This window comes from Botryllus schlosseri, chromosome 3 (genome assembly GCF_051294905.1).
Source record: "Botryllus schlosseri isolate E-star chromosome 3, Bs_hap1, whole genome shotgun sequence".
In the NCBI taxonomy this organism is placed as follows: Eukaryota; Metazoa; Chordata; class Ascidiacea; order Stolidobranchia; family Styelidae; genus Botryllus; species Botryllus schlosseri.
Window position 1 is genome coordinate 10069683 of NC_137238.1, and position 25193 is coordinate 10094875.

General features: G+C 40.4%; 1 protein-coding gene and 1 long non-coding RNA gene across 2 annotated transcripts in view; one reads left to right on the plus strand and one right to left on the minus strand.

Annotated features, from left to right (window-relative positions):
* LOC145434884 (uncharacterized) overlaps positions 1-25193 on the minus strand; it is a 553571-nt gene that overhangs the window by 206597 nt on the left and 321781 nt on the right. The window lies entirely within an intron of this gene.
* On the plus strand, positions 530-10021 carry LOC145435378 (uncharacterized). Its single transcript, XM_080312651.1, has 4 exons — positions 530-666; positions 739-893; positions 7464-7631; positions 7691-10021. Exons 1-4 carry the CDS (start codon positions 530-532, stop codon positions 7780-7782), a joined length of 552 nt encoding a protein of 183 aa, XP_080168777.1. The 3' UTR covers positions 7783-10021.

The window sequence follows — 25193 nt, forward strand, 5'->3', positions numbered from 1 at the left end:
TAATCTGAATATTTATTTTTCTTGCGATATCCTGCTGTTTGCATCACATACGTATCTGAAATATCCTCGGATGATTGCATCCTCTAACCAAAATTGGGATAAATCATAGGCCTCGATCTGTCGTTTCCAAACTGGGGAACACGCCTCCTTTGGGGGAGGGCATGAAATCATCTGAGGGGGCGCGAAGTTGCGGTCAACTGAAATGTTTTTTGCGCTCTGCGCGATTTTCCCAGATTCATAGTAATTGTTCTGTGTATAGCCTGGATTTCATATTATCTCATCAACAGTCATATCCTTCCATGCAATCAAACCATCAGCTGGGATTGCTAGCAATCTGGTTGCATTTTGTGATATGAAGAAAAGGGGGTCGCAAATTCTTTCACAATCATATAGGGGGCTTGTCCAAAAAAGTTTTAGAACCACTGGCCTGGATCGATACCAATACATATTTCAATTGGCTCCTTGGCTAAGGTTATATAACATATTATATGACAAAAATGTGGATTTCTATATGGTATGCAACAGTAATATGGCTAAATTCGTGAAAATTTGCATATTTTTGGTGTATGTCGTTGAGCAAAAAATTGACGTGGTAGAAGATACCAGCGGCATTATTGGACACGCCAAAATTTTCCAGATTCAAGTGAAAAATCAAAGTCAAAAATTGTTCGTTCAAAATTGCTTCCCAATGATAATTCTATATTTTGAGATATTTATCGTATTGCGTGCATTCTACAGAAAAGCCACCAACCGAAAAATTGCACAATCATCGACAGCTTGCAACAAACTGGCGGAGAAAAATGCTTCAATGCAACGTAAACTTACCAGAATTCTCGCGTCTGATTTCTTTTGCTGGATTCCAGTCTGCATCATGGGCTTTCTGCAATTAGCAGGTATCAAAACGTAGCAATTTTGTTAATTTCTGATCGTAATCCTTTACTTTTTTTTGCTTTAACTGCATGTCGGAATCCGTCTCGATCACTAATTTTGCTCCCATAAAACCATGTAACAAAATTTTGCAAGAGTTTTAGTTAGCCTAAAATTTTCATGTATTGCGTTTTAGTATTCCAAACTAATTACCAAAATACCAAATTTTTTCCTGAAGTGTCAAAATTTTGCAGAAATGTCAATTTCTTTAAATTTTGATTTTACTTATATTTGCTCCGTATTAATCATAATAATTCTTTATTGGAGGTAAGAAAACGCTAAAGAAAAGGTTAGTATGACTAAATATAGCTTACCCATGCACCAAGTAATAATTCAAAAATTTAAAAATCCTTAGACGCGATTTTGTTTGCGTGACTTGCGTCTGTGAAATGAAAAATATTCTCTTACTATGGACCACAAATAGCACCATGTCAATAAATTTGCAAAATTTCAATTGACTTGAAATTTTTCTGCATTGTGTTTTGTAATTCGAAACCAATCAATAAAATACAAAAACTTCTTCTGAAGAGTACGTATAGTCTTTAAGAAATGTCACTTTTTGTGATTTCTCGTTTTATTTAAAATTGCTCTGCAATAATACGCATAATTCCTTATTGGACGTACAAACACACAAACAAAACTAAGGAATATGCACAAATAGTGGCTACCATAGACTATTAAAGGATGGGAACATTTCAAAAAATTTCCGACGTGATTTTGTTTGCATGATTTGGTTATGTAAACTGAGAAATCTGCTGGTATGATGGACCGCAAATAATCCCCCATCATGATGCAATTCCACCACTCTTAATATTTTCTTTCCAAATCATGCATATCCTCCTGAAACAAGTCACTATGTTCCTCGCTTACATCACCTATATTTGAACTAATAAAATCAGGGTGAAAATGCAGGTAATGCGTTTTAAGGACTTGCCCATTTTTTCCATATATCTTTATCACATTGTTTATGATTTATATCTATTGCTTCATTTATTTCCATTAAAATTTTTAACTACTTCTCGAAATGCCTTTAATGCTTCTGCTCCTGCTTCTCTCACAGTCATTTTATTATCAAGTCCTTTATAATAGATTGCCAACATTCCCGCATAAGCAAGGTGAACCGGCCACAGAAAAATACCGTGAATATCATTCATGCCCATTTCTCGACGAAGGACATCGTCGCCTAGTTTCAACCTTGGAGTCAGAATTTCGGCATTTTATTTAGTGAGTCCAACTAAATCATCAAGCTCGTGTTGGTTCGGAATATGTGGATTGGGATTTATTATCTAAATCGGAGATGTTGAAGTCGTCATCGGAGTCATTTTCTGTATATTTAAGCAATGTCGAGTCTTATGGAGATTTTTTTGGCCTGATAGTTTGGCAGTGAAACTTACTGGAATACGGAAGAGGTGCTTACGAGGAGATGGCATGGAGAAGGATATGCAATGTCAAGTCATTTTCTAGTTATTCTGAACCTTGGAATGTCACTTCAACAGAAATAACAGTCATCTATAAGGTTTCGAATTTCCCTTCAGATTCTTATAGCAAATGACATTGAATGCCGATCTTCCCTATGCCATCCATCCATATTTCAGCGGTATGTTCGCAGATTACATGAAATGCCCAGTTTTTATCTCTGTCTGCATTCTTCATCCCAAAGTAACGTTAATAAGTATAAAAAACTTACTTCGATATGTATTTTCTACTAAACTTGTTTCAAACAGCTATGCAGACCACGGATATATCAAAAACAGCCAGCACGTAGATTACATTTGTGATGTTGACATTAATGACGAGATTGCACTCGCTTGATCCAAAATCAGTGAATTAACAGAATAAAACGGAAGGGAATTTGAGATTGCTTACTGTAGCCAATACCGACTAACTGAGACTGTGAAGATGATTGTCACTAACAATCAACTGTTACGAATTGAATGATTGATCAATATAGCCCCACAGGTAGTAGGAAATTCAATAAAGGTGCTTTATAAACATGGTGCGGGAAGTTTAAAAAGCTTAAAATGACATTTTTAAACGACACTTGAGGCAAACAAATGCAAGAAACATGTTTTCCTAAGGGATGGGGTGTAGAAAATTTCAAAAAATCGGCTCAACTAAGTTTTTTTACGTGATGTAATTCTCCAATCTCAATATGTAACCATAATGTTATCGTAAAAAAAGTAAAGGTAAATATTTAGGTAACAGGAAATCTTAATGCATCCCGTGACATTGTTTCAAATATGAAAAAACTAATGTAATACCAGATTTTTAACGGGTACGATCAATGTTGCCGATGATCTCGAGTTTAAGCTGCAAAGTCAACCACGTCGACGTTACAGCATAATGGTTGTATATGTACGTCTTGGTCGGTATATATACTGGGTTCAATTCTTGGGCAGGCGATTTGCGTAGCACCCGCAGCGTCCAGCAATTCGGAATAGCGTTCAGATGAAAAGGGATGGTGCTATCGGGATGGCCATCGTGGTTCTTAACCTTCTGTTTCTCCAGCGTCCCCTTTCTAAAATTGCCTGGGTCTGGCGCCCCCCTATTTCAAGGACTGTAGTAAAAAACAATGAATAAGTGGACGAAGTCCGGTTTCGGGTTGGGACGTCACTATTAGACCACTCGACTTATGAACGGTATATTTGTATGTGTATTTCGGCATCAAATCCAGGTTATTATAATACCCGTCGGGTAATGCCTACGGGCTAATAGCTTTTGGTTCGAGATCGATGTACGGATCCCGAATTCTGCTCTGCGATTGTCAATACGGAGATGGTAATAGTATTGGGTTTTGTTTTATTGCTTTGTGTCAGTACTAAATCAACTTAGAATGTGGTAGAGATTTGCTTATAATAATTTTAGTACTGCACCAAGCACTTAACTCTAACATGAATGGGGGTAAAACACTAAGCAGTATCGTCCTCAATGATACGATGAAGATATATACTGATGATTTAATTTTGTAGCTCTCAAATACAAGTATAATTTATTATTCATTTTGGCCCAAACATCTTTAATGTACAAAGGGCATCATTCTCATAAGTTGCACAGTGCAGTGCCTTTTCGATATCGACATGCAGTGGGCTGCAGGATAAAACATCTAGTTCCAAAGATTTTTTGAATAATAGCCCGAGCTATCGGTATAAGTATCGGTTAAATAATATTTTCAGCATAGCGTGACGGAAATGCTTTAACGGGGAATTAGCAATCCAAAAGTAACCTACGCCAAATTCATTACACATGAAATAAAATAAACCACTGCATTCATGAAAATATCGTCGGTGGATATTTCGCGATGAACGAAACTAAAAACGTTTTGATTTGACAGATTTTGTCGAACGTTAGTTTGCAATCACAACTCGGGGATATATGGAACTATTGTTGTAATTTATAATGATATGCCCTTGCCACATCATCTACCGCGAGTCCATTTTGTTCAACGCCCCGATACCGCCTCCTGAGCCCAACGCCGCCATTTCGCCCACTGAGCGTATCCGCCCCTTCAAAATCCACATCGCCCCCTGGGGGCGCTGGAGACATGGTTAAGAACCACTGGTCTAGTAACCAATTACACATTAGTTGCCCGTCAGTCAACTAGTAATAAACTAAATCTCCAAACATAGTGTGACGCAGACAATTTTTTTATTGGATAACGTTAAATTATGAAATTTATGTAATATTAGGCTTACCATATTTAGGAAATCTAAAAAGAGGACACTTTTTCAGAAATTTGAGACTTGCAAAACCAGAGAAAAATTCTCAAAAACCGGTGAATTTTTCCCACTTCGTGACCGGTTAACTAAAAAATAGAAAAGGTCATCTTTCAGTTCAGAATTCAAAATACCGTTTTTATCTCCACATTACTAGGTGGATGACTAAAAATAAAAATCATTGTTTTTCACTCCGACATGCCCGCCGGAGCGTCATTTCTGTGCTAATTTACTACATATCACTCGCAATTTGCTCTAAATCTGACCTAAATTTTCAAAAAAGAGGACAAAAGGGCGTCCTCCGAGGACACTTTCAAAAAAGTCAAAAAAGAGGACAAATCCCCTTAAAAGAGGACGTATGGTAACCCTATGTAATATGAATGACATGCATAGTTCAAACGGTGATTTCAAAAATGTTCCTGTTTTTATGCTATTGGAAGAATCCGATCCACGCAAATTTGGTTCAGGACTTCATAGTCACTATATAAAGAGGTAATATTTCAGTTAAAGACATAAAAATATCAGCACCGCAGTTGATCGAACATGTGTCGTTTCTGCTCGTTATTGACAGGAGATATTCATTCTGGAAATATAAGTTGAACGCAATAATGTAGGAATGCCACTCTCCCAGAGCTCCATTTGTTTCAACTGTTGGTCAAAACCACCTGTTGAAATTCTTTGAGTTTTAGTTCTAGAATGGGAGCAGATGCAAATTGGAAATAATAGATACAGCGCGCAGCTGTATGAAAAAGTAAGCATTAATAATAAAATTCACTGACTTCTATATTAATCTTAATTCCGAGATCTAATGACAAAAATTCAATTTAGAAATCGTGGTTACATAAGGGTACCATAATGATAGAAGTAGTTTACTTGTTTACCGCTCTACGCTTGAGAGAGACGAATGACGTCTTATTCTTTGTTTCTCGAACTTTTTAGGGTTGGTTTCATTGTTGTAAGTATATCCACTCTGACGTAATCGCAGGGTTGTAACCAAGTCACAAGGCTCCTAGTCACAAGTCAATTTCACTTTTATAATTTTGACTCGAGTCAAGTCGAGTCATTTTCAACTCACCACCGAGTCAAGTCCAAGTCATCGATCAGAGGGTCGAGTCCGAGTCATGGTATTATGACTCAAGTCGAGTCCAAGTCAATACGTTGACTTCTCAGTTCCCAGCTAAAATCTTGTTAAACTCACTTTTTATAACTCTGTTTGGTGATTTTGAATGGTTTGCATTTATGATGCACCCGGCCTTGCAATTCACAATAGAAAAATAACGCAATAACTCATTACCATTTCTGGACGTATTAGTTGAAAAGCGCAATACCAACAGATTTGAAACGTCTGTTTTCAGGAAACCGACATTCACAGGCCAATACCTTCGCTGGAATTCATTTAGTCCTCGGCGCAGAAAAATTAACCTCATAGGCACACTCGTGCACAGAGCGTTGATGAACTGAGTTTAGAACTTGACTACATCCGAAAAACCTTACTGGATAACGGTTACCCTGAACACGTCATCAGCCGCGGCATGGAGAGGAAATTAACGCAATTCAACGCAGAAAAACGAACAGAGCCCACCGCACGAACAATAAAAGATGTTTATATCCATCTGCCTTGGATTGGCCCCATTTCCACCCGCTTTGAAAAACAATTGATTTCAGCTGTCAGTAAGTGTTACGACACAGTCAAAACCAATGTGATTTAAACAACAACACATCTGCTCCCTTCAACACGCAAAGACATGCTTCCTGCACTTCAACAAAGTAATGTAGTGTACGAATATAGGTGCCACTGTGATTGTGGCTACGTGGGAAGAACGTCAAGACGTCTGCAGGACCGCATAAACCAACATGTCCCCAGATTTATCAGAACACGCTCAGTGAAAAGCTCACACTTAACTCATCCACTTAAGATTGATGCTGATCGATCAAAAGCCATTAATTCTGCCATCGGCAAACATCTGTTGGATAATCCGATTTGTGCGAATAATTATCGAGACGACCGATTTCGAATCGTAGGGCGAGGCCGCTCACAATTCCATTTGTGTGCCTTGGAATCAACTTTTATCAAAATACACCAACCATAACTCTGTCAACAAAAGGAGTTCGTGTACCACCTAAAAATAGTACATTGAACGCTCTCTCTTTTATGCTGGTTACGTCATATTTTGTGATACGATTGTTGATATACAATGTTCTTTCCAATTCTCTACTAGTTGCTGACGATTACCCCTGACGAGTGCCAGCCGAAAATATTCGGGTTCATTTCAATATGAATATACTATTTAATTGTATATTTATGATATAGTAATTTTCCACACTTTTACCAGGTTCTGATCGCATTCTCACGAGCTAGTACCAATAAACGAAGTCCCAATAGGGTGGTTACTTTACTATTCTTCAAAATTACGATAAAATATCGGTCTTGGCCGTCTGCGTCTCGAGTCATATGACTTGGTTCGAGTCATGCGCAATGACTCGAGTTCAAGTCGAGTCAATACACAGATTGACTCGAGTCGAGTTGAGTCATTTCCGTATTTTGAGAAAATGACTCGAGTCAAGTCGAGTCATCAGAAAATCGTGACTGGAGTCTGACTTGAGTCGAGTCATGACTCGAGTCATTACAGCCCTGCGTAATCGTACCAAGATGAAATTGTTGTAAATCTGATCTAATTCAACGTGTTATTTGCAGTCTTTCTAGATATTACACAGGACACGTCACATATTACTTGCAAAGCTCGCACCGAGTGGTACCCGTACCACAGTTTGAGAAAAAATGGTTGGATTAAAGAAATGAAATTTTTTGATACATAATTCTAGGGATCGATATCCCGCCGGACGCCTATCTCCCTACTGGCCTACTTATTCTCCCGATAAACAGCGCCCTGAATCCATTCCTTTACTCCGACATGCCTGATCGCATAATGAGCTGGAAAAGAAGATTTCTTACATGGCTGGCAGCATCGGTCCGTCAATGGAGGAATGGAGGTCTGCATGTTGACTTATAACATCATCAATCCTGTGCTAACAGAAATATTGCTCATTAGGTTCCTCTACAGAAATACCTCCAGCCAAAGTCGACGCCTTGGAACTGAACGTGATTGAAGGAAACAGAGGAGACGTCGTAGACATGGATTGATCTGAAACGCGAATTCTTGAAGCTTTCTTTTAAATGAGAAAATTCCAAATATTTTACAGGAATGTCATCTTACAGTGGCAAAATACTCTTTTGTATACGTATTTCGACTTTGGTATGTATTAGTATGCATACAAACCGTCATGTATAATAAGGCTAAGTCGTTTGAATTGGCAATTCTAAGATACGGTTTTCCATACAACTGGATTGTAAATATTGATGCGTGTAGGATTGGCATCGCTTACGATCAACGTCTATACTCTTATTGATGTTCATTTGAGCAGATCAGAGCAGTAATCATAACAAAATGTATTTGTGCACCTCTGATGTGGAGGTAAGGAAACTACGTCGTGTGGCAACTGTTTGTGCTGTCCACGAAAGCGTGAAGAAATAATCTTTAAAATATTCATGGATATCAATGAATAATTCGTTAGCTTTTACATTTCATCTACCTAGCAACAACTTACGAGGTCTGATATCGTCTCATAGATGTTGTTTTAATTGCCAGTATAGACATTTTCATGTGACAGTCTAATTTATGATTGGCGATTGCCGGTAGCTGTTTAGGCTAATAACTCTGTGTAGATGATGCATTCCCGTATAAAAAGATTCATGCGTGAGCTTGCTCTATTCATTCACGGTGGGATTAGCTAATCTTAACCACTATGAGTTAAAAACCTTGTATGCAGTAAAAAATGGATGAAAAAAATTCTTTTTCAGCGTCGCAGGTAAAGCAATATATTGATGTCGATGTTCATTTGGTTTACGCAAATCAGTAATGATCCAAGTTCAATCGGGTGATTTATTTTCGAAATTTAATTGTTAGTAATATACTTTGTCATGTCTTATTTCAGACGCGGTTGTATAAAACGTTCCTTGACTATTTTTGTTTGGTGTTTTGCTGCGACTCAATGATTCTATTTCGGATCGGTTATACGTTTTGATCGATAATAATAAACGTTGGACCATTGGAATTTTCGAATGACAACGATCAGCGATTAGACAGGCCCTGCGCATATAGAAACCGGCATCGGCAGATTTAGAAGCGGCGCAAAAACTATTTACGGTTGATTAGAATATCCCCTGATGAAATATTATTTACGGCAATCATCAATACCAGGGCTCTTCAACCGGTTGTATCATACACCCTAGGTCACCAAAATTTTATGAGGGTTTACCACTAAGATGGGGTGTAGGCCTACAGGGGTGTACCAGATCCGAATTCAAATTGGCCGATGACTTGCTATCGCATTTAACATGCAAGTTTATGCTGCAGAACATGGTGATCGGATGTGCAATGTCATACAATATGTTCAGGCTGTAGGTAGGGTATGTAACTTGTAAGTTAGAATCCTTTTCTGATATCATAGGCAAATGTTTCTCTTTATTTAAACGTTGGTAATTGACATATTGGTTTCTTTTGTGAGTTCCGAATGCGATATCTGTATATAATGATTCTGCAGGAAACAATCACTTTCTGCTCACAAATAGCCCAGTGGGCATCATTGCTGGGACGTAGTCAGAGGGTCGCGTTTGAGAGCCACTGGGCTATATGGTGGTCCGGTTACAACGAGCCCTGATTAGTATTTAGCATTTCAAAGAAGTCGCAGCCTTGTTCATTTCGACAGGCCGGAGGAGGCCAACCAGCAGTCGTAGGACGTTAAACATTAATTATGGGGCACTCAACACATATTTAAATTAACGTGTGTTGGCGACTTTCAATATGCAATTCGAATTGACGAATTGGTTCCCAAGTCTTTGAGACAGGGTTGTAATCAAGTGGCGAGATTGCGCATTGGTATAATCCGCGGCTGCAACACCAATGGGTTGTCGGTTCGAGTCCAAGCGAGGTCGACTCCAGAATTCCTATCTAAGGGTTGGAGGTTTATCCAGGCTCCTCCTCGTCATATCATCCGTGTCATCCGTGTCAGCGGTGATTCATAAAAGCCTAGAAGTGAACCGTGCTTCACGTCGAAAGCTACGGAGTAAAAATGCTGAAAACTGACTTGGTGCGAATGACCATACTAGTCGAAACACTCCATCAATACCTCTAAAACTAACAAACAAGGGCTGTAAGTTCCAAAGCACCGAGTGATAAGTCGATCCCACTTTCATAATTTTGACTCGAATCAAGTCGAGTCATTTTCTATTCACCACCGAGTGAAGTCAGCCAGCAAAGGGTCAAGTCCGAGTCATGGTATTAGGACTCGAGTCAAGGTTATTGAGTTGTCTGCTCAGTTTCCAGAAAGAGTCTGGTTACACCAACTGCTCTATAACTCTGTTTGGTGATATCGAATGATTCGCATTTATAATATATTAATTTTCCTCACTTTTAGCAATTTCTGGTCGCATTTTCAAGTACCAGTATCAATAGACGAAATACCAATAGTGTGGTTACTTCCTAATTCTTCCAAATTACAATGAAATGTCGATCATTGTGTAGAACTCCGAAATATGTTGGCAAACCAATAGTGTCTATGTAGTCATCAATATCTGTTGGACAGAGGTCTCAAACTCGAATGTGCTCGCGAACCATTTTCTAGTTTTTGATGACACCGCGGGCCGCAGCATCAATAATAGGGATATTCAATGTATAATTTCCAAATAGGCCTTATTTGGCGGTACCTTGCAGACAGGCACTCCACAAAAATCGTGGCAATTTAATTTACGATTACATTATTCACGCCTGACACGGAAAAAATCGTAGTTTCAAATATTTGAATAAAATTGTTTTCGTGCCGGACATATTTTTTTTATGAGTTATAGACATCATACGATATTGCAACATGACATCTTAAAACTGTCGGCTTATAATATTGTAACTAATGTATCTTTGACGTGCCACAATTTTATGTAGAATATTTTAAAATCTACTGAAGATTGATCTGATATCACACATTTGAGCGGTGTAGCCTGATCCTGGTTTTTATGAAGTCGTGATAAGTATAGGCTATTGCTGTTATCATTGCCTACTTCAAATTAAATCAGCGTTTGATTTTGCCTTCGATTATTATTGGAACATATCAATACTAACTTACATATAATCATTATCGAGCCATAGTAATAGCATTGCTTATTAATCTTCTTAGCGATCGTGCCCCTTGTGCTTCCAATGAGATTTCTCGTAGCCCCTGTCGTTTTTCAACACAATTTCTGATGATACCAGTGTTGGGATCAAGTCACTACCTTTGAGTCACGAGTCATTTCGAGTCAATGCACATTTTGACCTGAGTCAAGTCAAGTCAATCGATTTTCGAAGGTGACTCGAGTCAAGTCAAGTCACTCGATTTTTGGAGGTGACTCGAGTCAAGTCGAGTCAAGTCAAGTCAAGTCACGAGTCAAGTCACAATTCAAGTCAAGTTGTATTTTGAAAGTATGAGGCAATGCTTACGTCATGGCATTTTGCTAGCTGTCATAGATTCTGAACCGATGAACGAAAATAGTGTGAAATATACGCAAGAAAGCGTTGTATCGCTCACATATACGTAGAAATGCTAATCTACGTAAGTAATTATACATAGCATCAGTTAATAGTTACCAGCTAATATAGAGAATAGAGAAACGAATTGATAAGATGCAATACATTACCCATTTACAAATTGATATGATACAATTCGAGCCTGCGCTAATGGTTGATGACTATATAAACTATATTCGAATTCAATTTCCCAAAGACAAGAGGTTTGGTTGAGGTATGAACAGAGAACAGAAATAGAATTTTTGCTGTACAATTACATTACTATACTAGTTTACGACAGCGTAGGCTGTAAGCTTCGATCACTTCGTTTGCGGTCAATTTATTTGTGAGAAAACAATGGAGGCTGAATAAAACGCACGGTTTACACCAGCGTTTCGCGAACAATCCGACCATAAGCAAGATACAGCGATTTTTATCGACAGCGATTGCTTGATGACTTGAAATTGACTCGAAAAATTTTGCTCCGAGTCACGAGTCAATCCGCATTTCTGAAGCGTCGAGTCAAGTCAAGTCATTTTTGCAAAGTGACTCGAGTCAAGTCAAGTCATATGAAAAAGGTGACTCGAGTCATCCCAACACTGGATGATACCTATATTAAAATCAGAATGCGCATTCACATAAAATCGCGCGTAGCGCGAATACTATTTTCCAGTTGAATTAAATTGTCCAAGAACATATTCCTCAGCATATAGGCCTGATTCCACAATTCATCTCACACATCCTGATGTGGTGCTTCGTACTAGGGCTGGCCAAAATCGAGTACCTGAGTGATTCGATTCTGAATCACGTAATATGCTTCGAGTCTAGTCGAGTAATCGAATATCACTCGTTATGACGCCATAAAAGAATCTGATACGTCAAAGTTCAAAAGAACGCAATACCTCAAAGTTCAAATATGTACCGTTTATGCCCCCACAACGAATATATTGCAGTTTATCCATCTCATAAATGATATTTTGGTATTGTTTCTACCATACCGATTTCATTCCACTTGGTGACAATGTTGTTGAATAATCATCACTTCGGAAATGTGCTACATCCAGTAACCTTCGTAGCTTCGTACCATATGTTTCGTATCCTGCGATACCGCCAATCAGGGTTTCAAGGCTTCTTCAGTTGAAATAAGTATCGAAACTATAATTCTTATTGATAAATTAACTTTCAGTGACGAGAAGCGTATAATTTCAGTACTCGAAAAAATCGTATTTTACTACTCGACTCGAATCATTTAAATTAATACTTGATTCAGATTCGAGTAATCGCATCATTGTGCTCAGCCCTACTTCGTACCCCGATGGCTTCTACGGACCCTGATTAAGTAGCTCTGGAATAGAAATGTCCAATCGGCGAATAATTCATTGGTGTTACAGCTATAGAGCGTACTATATACCACCCTACTCGCCAACGATAATAACATCGATAAAGAGAACAAACAACACCCAGCATGTAGCCAACTATACGTCAAGGGGGTCATAGAATGCCAATTGTTGCCATACTGACCTGATTAGATAGCTATATACCCTACGCAACACAAGCTACGACCTTTGGATATAATACTACCCAGGTAGCACGCCTACTTGGGTACCACAAGGTATCAAGATGAGATGAATTTTGGTAACCAGCTGGGGAAACCAAGCGGGAACCGTACATTTTTGGCCCCATATTACAGAGGTATTTACTTAGCTGGCAGCGAAGACAATATTGCGACCCCGGTCCTTGTAGCAGTGGAAGTGGGCCGAGAAGTCGACGTAGAGATGCGCTAGGCGATGTTAGGTAAACCCTACACGCTAGTTAGCTTAACATTGTATACTGTACAGTACATACCTGGAACCTGCTACCTCCTATCACGCAAACCAATATATACGGTAATCTGAGTATATAATAACCTTTACGGTGGGTGAGTGAGGCCGTCATCACTGTTTAAGTGTAATCGTTGAGTTATATTTTCAACTGAACAAGACACACACAATGTACAATACGATAAGATAGAAAGCGATGTAATGAACAGATAGGAGGATGCCGACCGACGCGCAGTTGCCGTCTTTAAGACTGACATCTACCTCGGCTTAGAGTGCCCGCCGTCACAGTTACTCTCGATGTTGATCATTTTCGAGGCCAGGGCCCTTGCTCGCGATTTCTATAACTTGTGTGTGAGTGCATTCTTTCGTCGAGTCATTCTCGGGTCTCATGTCGCAAGAAGAGGAGCCCGGACAAACCTCCAACGGGAGTCGAACCGAGGCCGCCCGATTCTTAGCTAGGCGCTTATCGTCACCAGTACCCGAATTCAATTCATATGGAGGTGGAATTCAATTTGGAAATGTCCCAGCGACCAGCATCGCAAATGAATAAATCGGAAACCGATTATAATATGACTTTACTATATATAGATGAACAAACCTTGCTGTAGGAAAATATAAAAGAAGCATCTATTTCGGAAAACTACTCGGTCACATGTGGGAGCCGTATGAAAAGTCGACCATTCTTCATTGACGAAAATAACAAGTTTCAATTATTTGATAACAGAAATTTTACGAGTAAAATTAATCCTGAGTTAAAAATAATAGATACAGATAAGGGATAAAGGTAATGGGATCTACGCAAGAAATTTATAACGCACGCTGTGAGGAATTGAGTACTCTAGCAACGGAAATTTAAGTTCACTTCAGTGTGACAAACGGTCAATTTTAAATAGTTCAAATCACATTGATGAGGTAAAGCATGGTAGGGGTTTTAATGTTCGAGGTTCGAGCAACCAACAGGGATAGCATAATAGCTAGAAAACTTTACTACATACGGAACCAACTTTATTATTCGATGAAATAAACCAAATAACATTGATGGAAAATAAGGTTGGTTCCTGTGTGGGTGACATCTGGAAAATCTGAGCTCCTCTATAAGTGGGTTTCTCATGTTTCAAGATGATTTGATATCAAAAACTCAACAAGTAAACCTTCCCCGAGTTCAAATTGATAGGTACAATTAGAAGAGACTTATTGCAATCTACCTGGGATTGGTATGGTATAACCACGCATCTTTACGGATGGAAATCCCGCTTGGTTTCGATGTGGGTTACATGTCACTAACCCATTCCGATCATCCATCCCACCTAACCACTTAAATTCCACCTGGATACCAAGTGGGCGTGCTAGCTGGGTATTCCCCATGACAGTTTCATAGATTGTTCGTCCGTAGGATTAACAAGTCACCGTCCAGAGTCACAAGTCCTTCTCTAATTTTTAATGATTGACCCGACTCAACTCGAGTCAATTACCCAATCAATCCGAAATCGAGTAATTTTACGAGAAGGTCGCACCAAACCAAATCACAATTTTCAGTCACGAATCATCAACGGGTAACGTTTTATATAGTCATGATCTAGATGTGTGACATAACAGCTGATCTTTTACCACATGGAAGCTTTCAAAAGTGATATGATACTGAAGTTTGTTGACATGTCAGTGATTTTCATAGTATTTTTAAGGTGATATGTGAGTTCTCCTACATGTAATAGATCTTTCGCCATTGAATATATTGTTGTATACTTGAAATTCCAAAATTTCGTCGCGGGCCGCAAAAAATGCTGTGGCGGGCCGCATGCGGCCCGCGTGCCGCGTGTTTGAGACCTCTGTTTTAGATCATGCGTACTGTAGGAATAGTGCTAACGTTCGTGTGCAGTATGCGAATTTTAATATTTCCGAGGTTTCTGAGACATTGCGAACCAATCTTGAGACGTTTTACGCGCATTCGTCTCGAAATGGGTGCCATCGGTCGCTGGGGCGGGGGGTGACCTTGCCAAGGATGGGTCGATTGGGTGGCATTGATTAAAGCGACGGTGAGATCATATAGAAGGAACATAGTGCACTATAAAAATCTGTTTGGATTTCTGTAAATAATTAGCTTTATATGTGCGATAAGAATGGCTTTCTAAATATTGAGTCACGGCGTTCGTGGCATAATAAGACCGGACCGGAAGGACCAGAAATCGTCACCAACGATGAGCGGAGATTTTCATCTTAATACCACGACGAGTTTGTTAACCAACCAATTGATCAATCCGCGAACAGGCTTATTAGTCAAAAATATTGATTCAGTGCAGTGTGTCCCGTGCAATGTGGTCGAGGTTTTAGTTGCGCCACAGCGAGGTACGTTTACTTTGGAAGGAAAATTGTATAATATTTAAATTTAGTCCTTAAAAGTGCGGTTAGTTACATGGTGCCAAGCGAAAAAGGTTGCATTACCCTTAATTGGTATTGTTTTAATGCACTGGCTTTTCTCAATACTTATACAGTTTACAAACTGATGGATTTCCAAAATGCGCAACTATCACTCAGAATTTAACGCATGTGTAATCGCAGTAATCAATAGTTCGTATTACCGACATTCTATCAAATACTTTTATTTTACATGATCTAACTAGTCCATAACACAGTAAGCAGCTGCATTGCGAAGTCCAATATTACACTGAGCATGACCAGTCCACGCTGAGCATGACCAGTCCACGTTTTCTTTTTAGGTATAATAGGTCCAATGTTCATCATGTACTCCTACAATGTACGATGCGTTCGGTTGACATGCATATATACATCATCGATCTCAACACTGCGTATTTATAGTAGTCCAATCAGGTTGAACAATATAATCAGAGTCGAAAGCAGCGCATACATCACTATATTTGTTTAATTGGCAAGCACTACTGAGAAAGCGATGAAGTGATCAAATAGTAACAAAACGGTATCCAATAAAAAGAACAGGCCGACGGAAAAGAAAATTGGGTCACAGAGTTCAACGGTATTTGACGCAAGGTGACGCAGGTAGGCTGATATAAAAGTGAGATTGGGAACCGATGATTGCTGGCATATTTCAGCATACAAATTTCTCACTCCGGTCATGATAATGACTATGTGACTGGATATAGAGGAATTTCAAATGCACCATCGTTTCGTATAACCGAATATCTCAACGTCTTCGGCGGGGTTCGTACTGCTCCTCTTGATCCCTACAAATGTAATGGAAAAGTGAATGTATATCTTTCATGATACCACGCACACAAACAAACACAACATATGTCAGTGATATCGCGATTTATAAAATGTAACTAAGTAAGGCATCGTAAGTACTGTAAAACCGTCGCTATTCATTTTGATACGACACCCTGACTAATATTCCGCGTGAAAAGCTGTAAAATAAAATGTGAAAGATCGTTTCAGCAACGTATCAACGATAGCTAAACCATACAGTGGTACACAAACAGCATTTCGTGCACTACGAAGCATTTGGACTTTACCCGTACCACAGTAGGGATGCTGTACGGGTAATTCCTATACCTGCTGCAATATAGACAGGCCGTGTTATTTTTGGCATTTCAGGAGCCGGATGCCAAAACTGCCAAAAATTTGAAAATGCCAGAAATAAGCAATTTTTGGCATATGCCAAAAATAAAACGGCCTGCCAAATAGTATATTTCGTTCATGGTGTTGTGTTAACAGGATCGCGTTACAAGCGAGAAGAGCGTTTGTGAAAGGCAGGTTTTTTAATCTGGGTCCAGCCCACCCATTAGGGGTGAAAGCATGGTGTCATAAATGGTGTGGGCACAGTGAGATTGAACGGCTGACTGCATTTGGTTTACGTCATACTTTCCATTTGTCCAAAGGCAATTTTACGACCATTTTTGACCGGCTTGTCGAGCGCTAAATTTGATAAAACGGGTATCAATGAGAAGCTGCCGCAGTACTGATTATTAAAATATAAATTATATTCTGCTCATGGAACTGGAACCCCCAAAATCAACCACGATTTTTGCATTGTGATCGAGTTGAACATTGTGACGCAACAAACTGTCTGGCCATTTCTGAGCTGAATAGTCTCGTTTTGCTAGACAGTCTTGTTGCGTCAATGTTCTTAAATAAGCTAACCTTCCCAGGACTCTTCCATGCGAGTTTGTAATATTAAAGCCACCTGAAGTGAATATATCAGTAGACTGAAGGAGAAATGACAGTCGGGCTACTAAATAGAATGTGTTGAGAGACAACACAGGAAACTCCTGGAAAAGGATCGGGAAGACAATTCTTTTCGCGACGAGATCGATGGCACTGGCGAAGTGATCTCTTTTCATGATGCATGGAAGCCGGTTCGGCCCTCCAAAGATTTAGAAGCTCTGAAAACCTTTTGTGGATGACTGGCAACATTCTTTCCCTCAACGGCTACTGTTGAAGCCGATAATTCCCAGATTCTCTGGGCGAGAAATGAATTTAGGAGAAACTTAGCTGACCTGAGTTTGGAAGCACTGTTACAGTGCAAACGATTTAAGTCTATTCAACAGCTGTAACAATCAGCTGTTGAGCGTGTTTGTTAGGCTTTTCTTTCTTTTTTTTTTGCTTATTTGCACCGATTCCGATGAATACTGCACATTTTGTGGTGTCTTTTGACAAACTAGCCCAAATAAAGCGTTTTTGTGACTAATTCGAGGCCGAAACTATCTATTTAGAGGACGATGCCAAAACTGCCAAAAATAAAAATCGGAAAATGCCAAAAATAAGTTATTTTTGGCATATGCCAAAAATAACACGGCCTGAATATAGACCATAACAATTTACCCGATTTTGATTCTTCCACGTTTTAATACTCAACGCGATTGTTGATCTTCGTTGCGGAATAACGAAATTCACTCTCTTCCTGTTGCACTCAAGTTTTAGAGATACAGGACGTGACGAGGTAGCTGACACGGAAGCATACGTAATAGATTTGTATGCGTTCACATATTGGCCTTTCTTCGGAAATCTACGAAGTGGTGAAATACATTTAGAAATACTTTCCGCAATCTCAAATGCGAGATTGAGTAAGGTAGTTATTCCTGTATAACATTCGCCCAGCTGATATGTTCGCCTTTTCCCATCTCCCGTGTATATCTTCGATGATGTGCTTCTCCAGAAATATTCTCAGTAACTTGGTAGCACTTTCCTTCGTGACCAATCCAGCGCAACGCTGCTGCCTATTCAACACAGCGCACAAGTCTTGGTTGGCCGTAAAGCAATGCTTATATGTCCGCGTGTGCCATCTATGTCGTCCACAGCGAACCTTTGCGTGAAATCCATCCACTATTTTTTTCCACATTCGTGTAGCTTTGAATGCAACTTTGTTGCTGTTATGTTCTTGATCTTGTTGGAACAATAACTCAATGCGACGAGGTTGCAATAAGAAATAAGCATATTGTACAGCAGAATGACTTTAAAGACAGGCGACACGATCCAGAGTTCAGTTAAATGAAAGACCACGAGACAACAGAACACAGGGTATAAATACAAGCATGACACACGAGGAAATAATGATTGGCTGAAATTACTAATCCTATAGAAGGAAAGAGTTGTACGACACCGAACGTAAATGCACGAACATAACAGTCCTCCACTGTAAGTTAGAGGGTTGCCCACATTTACGGCCTATAGAAGTCGGTGGGTTTCCTATTTCTAAGAGGATAACGTCTGCCCGACGATCGCGCAGGACTAGCTGCAGGACGTTGTGCCCTATTACGAACCAATGGTTGCTCAGCTTGCGACTGTTGAGGCTGAGCAACTTCATGTGTGACTGTATCATTACTTGTGGAAATCAAGCGTGGTTGGAGTTGGTTTTTGTGCCTCCTCCAATACCCATGCTCTGTTTTTATAATGTAGACAACACACCTCAGTATTTCCGTCACCACGCCAGCAACCCACTTTGGTCCACTTCGGTAACTGCGAGCGTAAACCGAGGAAGCAATCTCGAAATGAGTGACTGATTGTCTAGGCGTAACGGTTTTCGATTTGTCGAAGGGCGAACACAAACTTAACAAATTGCGCGGCTGTCGACCATGTAAAATCTCGGCAGGCGTTTTCCAGTCTATGCCCGGGTGCGGTGCACATCGGTACGTAGCGAGAAGTGTTTGGAGCGCGAAGTTGAGATCTTTTCCCCCGTCGCAATTTTTTATTAATCCAGCTTTTAAAGTCTGGACGAAACGCTCCGCTTCCCCGTTCGAGGCAGGGTGAAAATACGGTGATACGATATGGCTGATTGCCCAATTAGAGCAAAACGTATCGAATTCATTCGATGTGAATTGCGGCCCGCCATCCGTGACAATTGTTATGGGCAAGCCTTCGATAGAGAAGACTTCCCTCAAAGCGTTGACCACACACGAGGTTGTGGTAGAACCGACATTCATTACTTTAACGAAAGGATATTTCGAATGCGCATCGACCATGACAAGAAACATTTTATTGTTTATTGGACCTGCGAAATCCATGTGAATTCGTTCAAAGCTTTCAGAAGTTTTTGGCCATTCGCGATACTGACGATCAGGCGCTTTCATTACTTTACGGCAAGCGTCGCAACTCTTAACGAGATTTTCAATGTCGCGATTAATGGAAGGCCATGCGATGTAACGTCGAGCCATCTGCTTCATTTTCGCGATACCCCAATGTCCTTCGTGCAACAATGATAACACTCGCGAGCGAAGTGACTGAGGAATTACTACGCGCTGAAAACCATCAATATTGAGCATGACTATGTCTTCGTGCAGAGAAAGCGAATGTTTGCGAGTCGAAAACCAAGAAAAATCATCAATGTGCGTCTTTGGATTCCAATTACCATGAGTGGCAGATAATTTTACTATTTTCATGGTTTTGTCCTTCAGCGACGCGTCGCGAATTTAATTGCGAGTTAACGGTAAACCATCGAATGCCATATCAATAGCGTGAACGATCTCCGCGTTTTCACGAATTTCCAGTTCGTCAAACTCGGGGTCTGTACCCTTTGGTAGGCGAGATAAACCGTCGGCGCTTCCGTGCTGATTAGTCGGTTTATAGCGAATATCGTATTGGTAAGCCATGAGCGTTAGTGCCCATCGCTGTAAGCGTTGCGCTGTAATCACGGGAATTTTCTTGTCCGGCGAGAAAATAGCTAGAAGCGGTTTGTGGTCCGTTACGAGCGTAAATTTTCTACCATACAAGAATTGACGAAATTTAGTGACTCAGTAAATGATTGACAGAGCTTCCTTCTCGATTAGAGAGTAGGCTTTTTGCGAATCGGAAAGCGTTTTCGATGCGTGCGCGATCAGTCTCTCTTCGCCATTGTGCTCGATTGAGAGGACAGCGCCGATTCCGAATTGAGAAGCATCAGTTGACAAAATGAGCTGCTTGTTTACATCATAATGAGCTAACTGCGTAGTGTCGATTACGTCGTTTTTGAGAATGCGAAAAGCTGCGTCACAGTCCGTATTTCAAATGAATTTCGCGTCTTTTTGAAGTAGATGGTACAAGGCAGCGGCTTTATTCGTAAAATTAGGAATAAACGCGCGATAATAATTGACTTTGCCCAGGAATGCCTGTAGCTGGCAAACATCCTGAGGTTTAGGCAACTGTTTGATTGCTTCAACGGATTTGTGAGACGGGCGTTTGCCGTCCTTGTCGATTATATGACCAAGGTACTCGATGCTACTTTTGAAAAATTCACATTTCGCGAAATTGACGGTGAAACCGTATTCGGTGAGGCGCTCAAAGAGTAGCGATAAGTTGCGAAAATGATCGCGTTCATCAATGCCAGTAACGATTATGTCATCGATAAAACTAGCAACACCGGGTAAGCCGGCGATCATGGCATCAATACAGCGTTGAAAATTTGCGGGACTAGATGCGACTCCGAAACACATGCGTCGATAACGGAATAGACCGAATTGCGTGTTGATGACACAAAAATTCTTCGCATCATGATCTAATTCTAGCTGAAAATAAGCATCGGCAAGATCAATTTTCGTGAAAATACAACCACCCTGTAACTTGTGAAGGATTTCATCCAAGGAGGGCATGGGATGTTGATATATCTGAATTTGTTGATTCAATGCTTTGAAGTCACCACAAATGCGTACTGATCCATTTGATTTAGTGACGGCAACAATTGGTGCTGCCCAATCACTGTAATTGATTGGTTCGAGGATACCTTGATTGACTAATCTATTCAATTCGGTTTGAACAGCGATTTGCCTTGCAAACGGCAAAGGACGTGGCTTGTTAAATACGGGCTTGGCATTAGGTTTCAAGTGAATTGTTACCTTTGTCTTGGTGCATCGTCCTAATACATTAGTGAAAACGCAGGGAAATTTGGACTGGAAAGACACCAATTTGTCGTTCGAATCAGAAATGTCAATAGTATTACATGATTGTGATTTGACCATCTGCGACGAAATTGCATCCAAAGCAGACGTTCCCTTAGCGGTCATGGAGAAAGCATCGCTCCAATCGAGACCAAAGATGTTTTGCCCACGGCGTTCGTCGAGAACCACCAATTTTAAGCCAACTCGAACTTCAGAACCCACCTGCACGGTTACAGTGCAAATACCTTTCACTTTCAGTGGATTGTCGCCATACGCTACGAAGGAACAATGGTATGCTGAGAGTTTCGGAGAGCCCAAAGTTTTGTACCCAGTCAATCCCACCATGGCGGAGGGTGCACCAGTGTCCCACTGTGTCGGCAACGGAATGCCGTTGATGCTGGAGTTGATCCAGAGCTGGTTTCCTACGCGTCGACATAGTTGATCGATGTCGAAGGAGAGGAGTGTCACTGAGCAGAAATTGACGGATGTGACCTGTTGCGTGATACTAGGTTTGGTAGACATGCACACAGGTTTGATATGACCTTTACGACCACATTTCTGACACGCTGCATGTCGATATTGAGGGTGGGTTTCAAAAAGTTGTCTTAATTTAGACCTGGCTTAAGGCCAGTGAACAACTTGGCCAAGTCGCCAGGCGTCGGCGGTCTTATTTCGGTTTCAAATGTCAATTTGGCGCCGGGCTCGGCCAAGTCCGTTAGTTATGAGTAATTACTGTGTAATTCGTCGCTGTAGCGAGTTCAACACGGAACCGAGGCCAGATTGTTATTGTTTTGAGTTGCTCGTGAGATCAGTGGAGGATTATGGAATTGCTGGAGTTGTTGGAATTTACTGACGATGATGATGAACAGTACAGACAGCCAAGAAAGTATCTCGCAGATGTTCAGAACCCCTTCGAAAGGTATTCGAACAATGAGTTCAGACTGCGATTCCGGTTTTCAAAAGACACAGCTCACTATCTTTTTGGGCTGTTGAAAAATGATGAAGAATTGACCTGCAGAGATCATGCTCTTCCGCCAATACTACAACTAACTTGCGCCTTACGGTTTTTCGCGGATGGCCATTTTCAACAGACTTATGGTGACCTAGCTGGTATAAGCAAAGTAACTGCTCACAGAAGCATTCACAAAATTACCCGTGCCATATGCCGCAAGAAGCTCCTGTTTTTTAATTTTCCTACTGACCTCGCCAAAGTAAAGCATGAATTTTATGACATTGCAGGCTTCCCAAACGTTGTTGGAGCAATTGATTGTACTCATCTACCCATAATATCCCCTGGCGGTGATAATGCAGAGGTGTTCCGGAACAGAAAAGGTTATTTTTCATTGAACGTTCAAATGATATGTGATGCACAGCGAGTCAAAACAAACATTGTCACACGTTGGTCTGGATCTTGTCACGATTCAAGAATCTTTGACAATTCGGTGATCCGTGATCGATTCGAAGATAATCAAATCGATGGATATTTGCTTGGGGATAATGGATATCCACTGAGGAGCTACTTACTTACACCACTATTATCACCAAGAACATCGGCCGAAAAAAAGTATAATCACGCTCATATTTTAACCCGCTCTCGCATAGAGCAGTGCTTTGGCATGCTGAAAAAAAGATTTTTCGCCTTAGCTATACCGATGAGGACCAAGCTCAGCAATTCCACGAATATCGTCGTGGCCATAACCTGCCTTCATAATCTGGCAATTCGGACACGGCAGATGACTGATGAAACGGAAGTTGATGACATATTCGAACCAGATGCCTCAGACCACCCTCATGTCGCATCGACTCCTTCTGGACAATCCGCGCGACAAAGCATAATTTTGAGATACTTTTCAAACTAATCCATGAATATTCTTTTTCTACACATTCCATTTCAATTGCAAAGAAACAAACACGAGCTTTATTGCGTGTGCCATGTAAAAATGAAAATTCGCATAGCAGCTGATAGTAAGTTTAACACAGTATAGCAGGATAGCATAAGCGCCTAAGCGGTGTAGAAAAACGGTGAAGCAATTTTATAAATTGCAATACAGGATAGCATGAGCGGTGTGGAAAACCTCGGCAAGAAAAGAATGGCGTGTCAACGAAATTGAACGAAGTATACAGAAAATTGGTTCAAACACTGGATTCAGTGAGCAAAAATTCACTGATACTTTCTGTCCAGCATCTCGGACTTTTTTTTATAATGATTCACTTTGAGATCATGCTCAATTTGTCTCATTCTCGTCTCCATAACTCTCATTTCCAAATCCTTTTCCAGGAGTCTTTTTTTAGCCTTGCTCTCCTCCAATTTAGCGTTTAGTACATCCAACCTCATTTCTTCGTAGGTGGCCTTAGGCTTAGAGCGAGCTGTTTGGAAAGATGAAAATGATCAATACCATGAATTTAAAAAAAATGTAATATGTCCAAAATTCCGCAGTTGATTGCAGGGGTCGGCACCCTAGTAGTGTAGGTACCTGGATTTCGTGCAGGCCAATCAAATTACGCCACGTCATCCTAATTGCCACGCCCATTTTCATACCCTAAGGGTACATTCATCTGCTACGTCATCTGTGCCACATCATCAAGCGCCACGCCTATAGTGCCACATCATCCATCCATTGCTATATCATCGCTGCATTGATTGCCGCATCTTGATACTTTTCTCAGATATTGTATTATGTGTATTTAGGACTAATATCATCCATCCATATTTTTTAAACTTGATTTTATGTGTACAAGTTACGGTTTCTGCAGTTTCCACATTTTACGACTTATGATTGCCGCGTCAAAACTTACATTGGCACTTTACTCAAGTCTCCATGAAATAGCATTGTTTAGTATACGAGTTCATTTTATTTCGAAAAAAGAGCATATCAATGATATCGTTGATCGTTATTGCGTCGATTCACTAGCTGAAATCCTCCAGATCGGTTGATGTTTCGAGGTACACCGCTTTGCTGCCGTCCGACACTGCGATCCGAGTTCTTGCGTTCGATCTGACCGTTTTGTTTGATGTAGCGATCACTGGCTTGTAGTATATACGATACGAGCGGAAGGTCGGGATTATGAACAACTACGCTAGGCGAATAGATGACGAATTCATCAGCTCGCAGTATAACCGCTACCTGTATAATGTTTGCATGTCGAGTATAAGGGTATTTAACTCGGCACTAAAATGCCAACGGAATAGCCGCAGGGAGCCGGTTCTCGTTGCTATAATTAAACGAACACCTTTGCCGCAGGTACGCGATCACCGACGTTATAATGATAGGCACAAATTAGCCGCATGAAAGCGAGTCTAATGAATATAACGACAGACAACAAGTTAGTTGAAAAGTAAAACTAATCGTGACCGATGCAAGACGGCGTGAAACAGCGCTTTCGCTCGATTCTTGTACTGACCAAAATTCATACGATTCAGTCCTTTTCATGTCACTAGAATAAGGGTGACAGTGAAACGCCGCCAGCGTCTTATAACGTAATAATGTAAGCTGCGTCGGGTGCTGCTATAATGTTAGGAGCGAATATAGTAGAAAGTCCACGTCTGGACACCTGTATGCAGATGCGCATACTACCGTAGTAAAACGCATAACAGAATGCACGCAAAATTCGATATTGCTTTGTGATGATTTTGATGTTGTTCCATACCGATTGGGAAGATAGGACTCCTAATTTCCTAACTAACTACATAATCCCTAGTAACATAGTCGGACGCATAATGGAATTTACGCAAAATCGGTATTGCTCTGCGATAATTTTGATCACTATGTTTTGATAATAACTTGCTTCCGAGAAATAAATAACATTCATTATACGTTA

What these genes read in the sequence shown, in the direction of transcription:
- LOC145435378 (XM_080312651.1), top strand. Translation starts at nt 530, where the DNA reads ATGGCTAAATTCGTGAAAATTTGCATATTTTTGGTGTATGTCGTTGAG. An exon ending in AAAAATCAAAGTCAAAAATT is followed by an intron (nt 667 to 738) that starts GTTCGTTCAAAA and finishes TGCATTCTACAG; the next exon opens with AAAAGCCACCAACCGAAAAA. An exon ending in CCGTCAATGGAGGAATGGAG is followed by an intron (nt 7,632 to 7,690) that starts GTCTGCATGTTG and finishes ATTGCTCATTAG; the next exon opens with GTTCCTCTACAGAAATACCT.